Source organism: Lytechinus pictus, chromosome 3, assembly GCF_037042905.1.
Source record: "Lytechinus pictus isolate F3 Inbred chromosome 3, Lp3.0, whole genome shotgun sequence".
Classification (NCBI taxonomy): Eukaryota; Metazoa; Echinodermata; class Echinoidea; order Temnopleuroida; family Toxopneustidae; genus Lytechinus; species Lytechinus pictus.
This window is the reverse complement of record NC_087247.1, coordinates 51191342-51201653: the sequence shown is the minus strand read 5'-3', so window position 1 is coordinate 51201653 and position 10312 is coordinate 51191342. Positions and strand designations below refer to the sequence as shown.

Genomic DNA, 10312 nt, shown 5'->3' with positions numbered 1-10312 from the left:
AAATGAAAGAAAATGGTAAAATAGGAAATGATCTTCTGAATCATGTAGATATTGTGATTAAATCCGTCACGAAATATGATTTTCATAAAAAGGGTCAATTTTTGGGCTCATTCGTGATGTAAAATATTTCCCATGTACTTCACGTTCTGCCCCTGACTATCCACATCATAGCCCAACAGATGTAATTAATAAACATGTTTTTATAGCAGCAGTAACCAAATGACATTAGTAATACTTAGAAGTCAAGACACGTGAAATCATGAGCAAATGATAACGTTGATTGCCACTTTAATTGTTCATAATAGATAATACACCATCACATTTGTTTCATAACAACGAATATATACAATACTTTTACTACCATAAATAGCTTATTCAATTCGTATTATATACAGAAAATTGATACATATATCAAAGCACACGATAAACAGTGTTTTAACACTAACTTTACATACCTATGAGAAAGTCATAAAACAGCAGCAAAAATGACAATGCCTCATGAACGCACCAAGCGTTGAGAATAGTTACATGTATTTATCGAACTTCAAAATGATTAACTTGTCGCACGAAAATATTCTATTTGTTTTAATATTTATTTCTATAATGTGCCATCCGGATGTCATATAGGCCTAATAACGTAGTGACAGGCCTTTTCGTATTTCTGTTTTGACAGCTTCTTTCAATGCCCAATTGCGGTATTTGACAATGGAGTGAAAAATATTTGCAGATGTAAACTAATTTAGCGATTTGAAAAAGAAATTCTTGTTGTACATGGACATAAAACATAAGATGCGAAAAAATGAAAAGTAAGCGTGTGCATTAAGACAGAGAATAATACTATAGTTGCACATAACTAATTACTAAACATGGTTCTTTGGTGATTATTACACATGTGCATCCAATTCAATTTTTTATAAATAAGCTTCCACGATAGCACAAAAATAACATTTCAATTGTTTTGTAAACAAATCATAACACGTGGAAACTAAAATACGATGCAGATTTAAAAAGGGATGGCACCTCCACGATTTAAAACTCAATTAAAAAAAATTGTAATGTTAATTCTTTTATAAACGTCCATTCATGAGAGCAGTTTCAAATTGACTTAACTTTACCAATCAAGTTCGATTCAGTGGGAATCAAAGTGGATATATAATCCAAATCATGTCATTTTTATTTTTTCTATTATATTTCCATTTATATTTCAATAACATATTGTTTGTCTACCGGAATAAGGAAAGCATTTATCGCAATGAACATGAATGAACAATGAGAAAGCGAAATAATATTAATAAGAAAGAAAAAAATTAAGAAAGAGAGAAAGGCAAGAATGCAATGGGAAAGACGGGGGGAGATACGTTACTTTTACCACCTTTCCTACAGTATGCCAAGATGAATAGTTGAGTTCTAGATACACATTTAAAAAGTTGTACGGAGAACCAACAATTAAATTCTAAATTCTGATCTTCGTAGTTGCTTTCAGTAACAACATCGGCAAATGATCCTTTTGGGGTTTACTCCATAAAAATGAATATAGATGACAGAAGGGCCTTAATTGTCAGTTCATACACTTCAGACGTCAGAGTCTTTAAATATAAACAATTAATGTCATATTTCTTCTAGCTCCATTTTTTTTGCTTGTAAACATTGAAGTGTTCCATGTATTAACGAACTATTTCTAGCAAATGACTGTTGACAAGTCTCGGTGGCGATGACGTCATATGGTCTGACGCAAACACATTATTCGACAATTCTCGAGGTTCACACATCCCCGCTATTTTCATGTCATTGCCCAGGTCGTCATCTTCGTCGTCTTCGTCAGCATCTCCCATCCCAAGATCATCTTCATCATCGTATTCTAATTCCTCTCTGTCAATGTCGTGTAAGCGATCACTTTTAAGCAAAACGTTCGAATCAATGTCTGTCGGAGATGGTTCGGCTTTTATTGTAGACAGTTCGGATGACTTCGGGAGTGAATCGGTTGTGTCTTTGACGGCGTTACGGTCTTGTTGTGGCTGGTCCTTAGCCTTCTTGCTTCGCTTCCATTTCATCCTGCGGTTCTGGAACCAAATCTTGACCTATAATCACAAACAAAATGTATATAAAACTGTCATTAGGTCACGTTTGTAGTCATTTTGAAGATGCCTAACACGGTATGCAATGAATTGAATTAAGACAAATTCCAAGTTGGTTTTCATAAAAGCCTAAAATTGTATGGATTGGTGAAAAAAAAATATCAAAGCACAATGACTCGTTTACATTTGCTACGATCGTCATACAGAGAATGAGTCTACTTTCTTTTGGATGGCATCGTATACGTAGACCCTACGATAATCTTGAATCAGAACAAAAACAATCGTAAGATATACCACTCTAAGGAGTTTGTACGATTAAGCAGGGTAGGTCATACGATCACACTACGGGCATACTATCGGATGATCGTAAAGCAAAACAGTTGGTTCGTTGTTGTTGTGTTTTATTTTCTTTGTGTTAATTGTTCCTGTCTTTTTTTTTCTCTCTCCTTTATGTGTATGGTGTTTTTTATGTCTATTTATTTTGTTTGTTGGTGTCGATGTGTTAGTTCGTTCAGCTTTGGGGTATGATAGGAGGGGGGGGGGGGACTCATGGGGCGGGAGAATTCTTAATATCCATTCATTCTTTCAGTTTGCGTAGCTGTTACGTTACGTTTTTTATTTGCTTTAGCTGCATATATTACTTGTTGAAATGTTATTTTTTGCATGATTTCGGATTATTTCTCTGTTCTGATACAATTTATCTGCCATGTTTATTACAGTGTAATTTGATTTGTGTATTAACAGCTGCAATTGTCATTTTGTTTTATATTTTCTTTATCATGTATGTATGAAATTTATTTGAATGAATAATAAAGATTACTACAAAGCAAAAAACAAAACATGAAAACGGAAAATAAGCTTGAGTTATGAAATTTTAACATTTTCAGTTTGTGGCGTCACATGCAAGCAGCACACCTATTTTAAATGAAGTACAAATTCGATATATTGTTATTTTCGTTTTTTGTGGTAGTCTCCAAGAATAATATTGAAATAATGTAATTATGAACCAATGAGTAACACTACGATGACAAACACACTTATAGTGCCTGTTTTTTTTCTTCAGAGTTTCCTATACATGTATGTTTGCTGAATAAAAATGAATTCATTTTAGAATCAATGGATATCTTATTAAGGTACAAATAAGATTCCTTTCCTGTCTTAAATCTTGCCAAATTTGTTCAGCCAATTATGAATTAGTAAAGTAAATTTCAAACATTAGTTTTATGAAAACAAGACGCATGTTTTTTTAAGAAAGTTGCCTGTTCCCTTGTGATAACTAATAAAAGTGATGGGAATAGGAAATCAATATCAGGCTCGTAAAAGCTATATCGATTTGAAATGGATTGTGAAATACCATATACTTTTGAGAAATCTTAAACCAAATAACACTTTCGCGAATTTGGGGGTTCATTTAAAATAATCAGCGGGCATATCGTTGACAATTTCGACGAGATAACCAAATAAGTTGGAATAACCTGGGGCCAATTTCATCATCCTCCAAAAGCTGTTAAAGCTTCATCTCTTTCCTTCTTCAAATTGCCCCTTCATACAAGAAAAAGAACCTCCTAAAATGTCCCCGGCATCTAACACCCAATCAAGTTCCAATATTAGATCTCATCTTTTCGCAGCTAATAATATTTTCTGGGGGAAGCGAACGAGCAATGATTTAATTTCTCCACTGCCAAAGTGAGAGGAAACAATAATAATCAAATTAACAGCTGTCCGCTGGAGGCTAGTGCTTCACCTCCATTTCAATTTTATTCCCTTGTAAAATTCTTCTATCTATCCATCACTTCCACCACACTTGACTTTCTCTATCTTTCTTCTTCTTCATCTTCTTGGTATTCGTTTCATCCACTATCTATTTTTCACAACATAATCATCGTAATGTAGGTTTTTTTTGTTTTATTTCGTCAAGGCAGGTACAACTTATATAATTTTCAAATGATTTTTTCTCTCCCCATTTGTTTAAGCAGAGTCATTTCTTACTTCATTGTATGATTATCTCTTTCCGACACAAATATAACTGACTGAAAAGAAGAGTAATTGATAGTCTCCTGATGGCAAAGAGGGCCAAGCAATTTTTGCTCAAGGATATTTTGACTCTCGCCCCCACAATAAATATAATTTTTATCCTCATGATGGTAAATCGGATTTGAGATTTCATAGGAAGCTTCGTTTGATGGGTAGGGGTAACGCGTAATCAGAAAAGGAGAATTGGCGCAATAAACGTTCATTAACATCCGGTATCATTTAGATTATTGGTTTCATCATTGCAAACGGAGACAAAAACAGACACCACCGGCGCAAAAGGGGAGTTATGCAAACGGAGACAAAAAACATACATCACCTGTGATGTCTGTTTAAAAAGGGGATTATTAATAATAACCCCCCTTTTCGCTGGTAATGTCTGTTTTTGTTTCCGTTCAACCCCCTTTTTGCCGGTGAAAAAAGGGGGTTATGCAAACGGAGGTAAAACAGACATCACCAGCGGAAAAAAGGGGTTAAAACCTCCTTTTTTCTCGCTGGTGGGTTAAAAAGACACTTTTGTCGCTGTTGATGTCTTCTTTTGTTTCCGTTTAATCCCCTTTTTTGCTGGTGATGTCTGTTTTTTGTCTCCTTTTGCATTCAGTTCATGAATACCAGATGTAATGAACGTTTATTGCGCCAATTACCCTTTTCTGATTACGCCTTACCCCTACCCGTCAAACGAAGCTTCCTATGAAATCTCAAATCCGATTTACCACCATGAGGATGAAAATTATACAACTTAAAACGGTGCATGAGACAATTTATCTTAAAACCTGTTAGAGATTGCAAAGAATACACGTGTTGCCATCATTTTAGAACTGTCTGTAGATTTGCTCCATCATGATATTATCTTCGACCATGAGGTTATGGCAATAACTCTTTGGAGACTTGATTACAATGAATTACCCACCACATTTAATAAGTCTAGACTATTGATGTCAATGCTTTCTCACCTGAGTTTCTGTCAACATAAGGGATGTAGCCACTTCGAATCGCTTAGGTCTTGACAGATATTTATTCTTCCGAAACTGTTGCTCAAGTTCGAGGAGTTGTTGACTTGTGAAGGCCGTACGAGGGCGCCGTGTCTTTCCAAGGACTGTAGGAGGATTTGGACCTGCATTGGGGGGAAGAAAAATCAGAATTTTATTAGACTAAAGAAGATGATTTGACAAAACATTGAAAATGTGATAATAATGTATTTTAATGATGCATTATACCATCCATTAACAGGATTGAGACAATACACTGAAACATTCGAACAAACAGGTTAAAACATGGAAAGATGAAATCAACGGAAGATCCCAGGAAGATTAAACGATTACAGAAGAGATATACATTGCCTGTGATGCGATCGTGCGAATGTACTTTATTTTTTATTTTTCATTTTGATGACTGAAGATGCTTACAATAATGTAAAATCATTAGATTCAGACCACAGTTCTCTATTGTGAATAATCATGACTCTTAACCTGGATAATATTTTATCTTTGATCAAGACTTAAAAAGAGAGAGGGAGTGAGAAGGGGGGCAATAAAGACTATAGGAACCGAAAAGGGCGAAAAAACGAGAAATTAGAGAATGCAAGAAAGAGGAGGTGATAACTAATGAAAGGAAAGGAAAGTGAATAGAATTGAGATGCAATGATTTCAGATATTCATGACCACAATACATCGCATTCAATTTAACAATTACATGGTGATTTGAGTATTCTATTCCAGTTGCACGTGGAATGGATTATCGTGTCTTTGCGTGTCCTCCAATCTCTCCCCGGTGACCAAGGGCGTCAATCCCCGCCTCATGCAATCTCCCCCGTGAACATAACCAATCGCCGTTTAACCTCAGAACCTCATCCAACCAACAATAAGCGAACTGGTAGGCACCCGTCATCCGTAGACGGACGTACCAGGCGTACCCGCTGTTCATACACCGACCAAAGATCGCATTATCTTACTTTTCAAAGATAGAGGATGCGCAGTGTTTTAATCCTCAGAGCGCCTATGAACCTGCTGTAACCGTGTAACACAACACCGTGCACCTCCTTCTTCAAAATCGTCAAAGATCACAAATATCAATCATGCGTAGAGTTTTGAAGTGATTTAGAAAATTGTAATTGATTTGATTTTATTGAATTAATCAAGAAGTTAACCTTTACTCGAGAGTGATTGAAATAGGATAGTAAGGCATTCTTCAAAGACAAGGGATTTATAGGGGAAAATCTAGACCAAGTATGGTGACGGATTATACAAGTAAAGGTCTTTGAGATCATTTTCATAGGCCCTCTTGGCCAGCTTGTTACTTTTTTTAAATCCAAACTTCAACAGTTTTTAAATGCTGAAGCCGGTGCATCATGATCACAATATCAAATTTATGCGATATTCTATTCCAATCTTCGGCTTAACACACTTTTAGGTATTTATGCGTGTCTATCCTCCCAACCTAATAAATTAGCCCCATTATTGAAAAACCTTGACACACTTCCCGGGGGCCCTCCTTTAAAATAAAACGTGAAAGATTCACTTTTGATTCAGAGAGATCCATTCAAACTAAAATCTTATATGACTCATTTCTTCTTTTACTTTAAGTTATCTATCTTCATTACTAAGTTTCGTAAAATAATAAAAAATGAAATAAATTTCAAGTATCAAATAAATCGTTTGGTTCCCAACTATACAGTCAAGTTTGATTTATTTTAAATCCATGCAATTTATGCTGTATAGGGTATATTGTATTCTATAATTTAGCTTTAAAGACTTTTAATAACATCCCTTAACTTCATAAAGCACCGGGCAAAAAAATCGCGGTGTTTAATCTTTAATTGCATGTTTTTGACGCCCCTTTCCAAGGATTCAATTTCATTTAGCCATTCAAACGCTAAATTGAGGCTGAAATCAGGGGCCATTTCGAATATCAGATAATACCTTAGAGTCCCCTTCAACTTGCAGCTTATTAGCTCATTATTAGTCTTTTTCAAGTAGTCTGTTTACCCGTCTTTCTTTTGGAAAGTAAAAAGATGCTCGTTCTGGGACGAGTTAACTCGACGGAGTCCCAGGGCTATTAGTCGGATTTCCTCCCCGATGAGTAGCGGGGATGGTCGTCAGGAGAGTGCTGGTGGTAATAGGTTCCGTTCAGGGGTGTCGTGAGTCGAACCGAACTGAAAATAATTTCCGCTCGACAGCGAATTTGGGTCTTCAAATTTCAAATTCTGTGCGTCACTCTCCTTATATTTTCAAATAGTGTAATAAGCTTGTTAATCAAATCTCTGTCTGAAATGTTGAAATCGAGCATGCATGCGCCAAAATAACAGTACTCGGCATAATAAAACTGGGATCAAACTACCGTGCATAATGAATTGGATAAGATTTTTTCTTTCTTTTTGTTTGTCTTATACCATTAATGAAATAAGGACTTGTTTTTATGTGGAGAGTACGTCCTTTGACCCATACGTTAATTTTGTTGTGGTCATATATTGATATGATTGTTCAAGAAATTTGATAAGAAACCCTGAAAACAATTGAAATTGGTATAGCTTTAAAATTACGTCTATTATATTGTTTTGTTCCTTTTTCGTTATACCATGGACCTATTACGAATAGGTCCATGGTTATACCTATAACTTGCATCGATAAGTTGATGGCGCAAACTGATATCAAATAGGGCAATGATTATGCCTGCGACCAGTTTGACTTAATGCAGCCTATTCCTTCCTCCACCAAATCAAATCAGGAATACATTATCCCTTCTAACTATCCCATCCCATTAAGTCTAGAAATGAGAACAATCTTAACAAAGTCACGATGTCCTACCGTCCAATCACGATGATTGAAAGCAAGCGGGGTTAAAGTTTCTCTCCCCCTTTCGAGAAGTTGTGATTTGACAAAACTCCGCACGTTTTTGGTGTGCTTCGGGAATAGAGTCCAACAGCTCTGTCAACTCGAGAGACGGGTCACGTGACTTCACACGTTTGTCACCAATCACTAATAAAACAATCAATGAAAGTAAAGAGTTTCTCGCTGGTATACAACCCACCCTCCAATACAAGCGTGACGTTGAAAGAGATCCGGCGACCCATAAAGCTTACTGTGTTATTAGTTCAGTAATAGTATCCGCGAATTTTTACTACTCATTTTGTTCTCACCGAAATGTTCAATAATGCTTGAGGAAAGTTATGATGAAAAATTTCATCGTCCAAATATTCGGAAGCTTTGGCGACATGAGTATTGCAAAATAAATATTGACAAACAGGGGAAATCTCGCACCTTGTGAGAACTTTAGGCTGAAAGTAGATACCCTTAAACGATCTCTTGTGAGACAGATCTCGTATCAAATCAAACAATAGCCATTATGTTCTTCGTAAATCAATGGCTATTCAGGAGGAGAGAACGATAATTGATACCATTTGGAAAATATCTTTGTTTTAAGTCTCTAAAATTATTTCATTCATAAAGGAGCTGAACGTTTGTTTTAGAAAAAGGGGTATACGGATGGGCATGGTTGTCTGTTTGCCAGTGAATCTCGTATCCAACCCATCCCGATCTCAGAATCTGCGTTGAATTTAATTTACTACGGGATTTAATTCGCAATCCAATCCCATACTCCATCGGGAATTCCGCTCCCAAATCTAATATCCGCATTCAGAGCTAAGCACGATTTACTTAGATTTCGTGGTCGTCTTTGGATAGAGGAGTCTTCGTTGATTTACCTTCCAATGGTGCCTTCGCACGTACCGTGCGCCTAACCTATCTCTGGCGCACCTAATTAGAGAGGTTAAAAGCCGACGAATAGTCACCTTATATCTGGGTTCTCTCTCTCACTCGGTGATTAGGACCCCACTCGCAGGACCCGATTATTACATTTCTTCTATTTTACGGCAGCGATGATACAATTTTCTACGACGGTGGACATTTTTCAGCACCACTTAGAATCCAATCCAATCAACTAATGCGCTCCGATGTGGCGGTTGGATTCCTGGCCGAGGCATGTAAACCGTTTACCCTCTTGCTCCGTCATTTTTCAGTGTGGCTACATAGGCGTGTCAGCGCACCGTTAGAACCCCTATGTTATGACTGATGGGGCTTGTAATCTACCCCTCCAGAAACCAGCTCCTAAATCTCCGCTTGCTCTTTTTGTCGCCTTTCCCGCAGCCCAATTAGTTCCCCAATACCTTCCCGCAAATCGTCGGAGACATTTCAAATTATAGATATTATCGCCACAAGCAAATCTATTGAAGACTTTAATGGATTTAAATCTTCAGCCGCATAATTTATATTTCACTTTCAGCACCCACCTGAAATGCGTCAGAAAAGATGGCGTCGGGTTGCTTCCACATTCCCCTCTACAAACTGTCTTTTACAACTTGCTTGAGAAAGCACATAGCAACGACTGCATATTAGAAGCGAAGGTCGGTAGGCACGTCTGACTTGTTGGTCTTTTTCACTAGACGCGCGTTAAGTTGAGAGGTGTTTGTAATTAGGAAGCCCAAGCCATTTTCATTAACGTAATTCTATTTGATGGGCCATGGAAAGGAATGGATACCACTCAGACAAGGTTTCCTCATCGTGCCTCTTGTGAGATGGGGCAATGGCAAAATGTGCTCCTAATCTTATTATCCTACCATCTAACATGTTTGTATCGGATCAAATGATGGGGAAGCTTTATTCCCGCCCACTTTCTCTCAGGTCGCATCAAGATTGTCGACTTTTCCTTGCTTAAATCCTAGCTTAAGCCTCTCCTTGGTGATTATGAATGTATTTAACTTTCTACCACCATCAAGAATTACTCATCTAAATATTGTTTCAATCAAAATATTCCCTGCCTGCCCTTTTGATATAATTGCATGTCTTCATCATTTTCAATGCGTATATACTTACACCAATAAAAATATTTTAACAGTACCGATCACGCTCTTTGATTAAATGAAATTAACTTATATTTCTTTGAGTGATCTTTCCACTCTTTCAACTTTTCTGTTAAAAAAATATGAATAAAAGGTGATACATCGATTTTAAGCCACATAAGCTATTTTAACAATATAAGTATTTTCAGTGTATTATTAGAATCGCACTGCTTACTGTAAATATCAATTTAATTATATTATCAGATTTTTCATTTGTATTAAGGTTTATGGTTTTCATATTGGCACTGAGTGATGATTTGCTTGGTAGTTAAACTAATAAGTTGAGTAGAACAAACCCAGCATGAAACAAGCT

General features: G+C 36.5%; 1 protein-coding gene across 1 annotated transcript; it reads right to left on the bottom strand.

The window, feature by feature from the left end:
- Positions 1-271: 271 nt before the first annotated feature.
- LOC129255512 (motor neuron and pancreas homeobox protein 1-like) lies at positions 272-9660 on the bottom strand. The gene is made up of 3 exons (XM_064096009.1): positions 9639-9660; positions 5060-5220; positions 272-2078 (listed from the first exon to the last, which is right to left on the bottom strand). The coding sequence occupies exons 1-3, from the start codon at positions 9658-9660 to the stop codon at positions 1665-1667; spliced, it is 597 nt and encodes a 198-aa protein (XP_063952079.1). The 3' UTR covers positions 272-1664.
- Between the last annotated feature and the right edge of the window lie 652 nt (positions 9661-10312).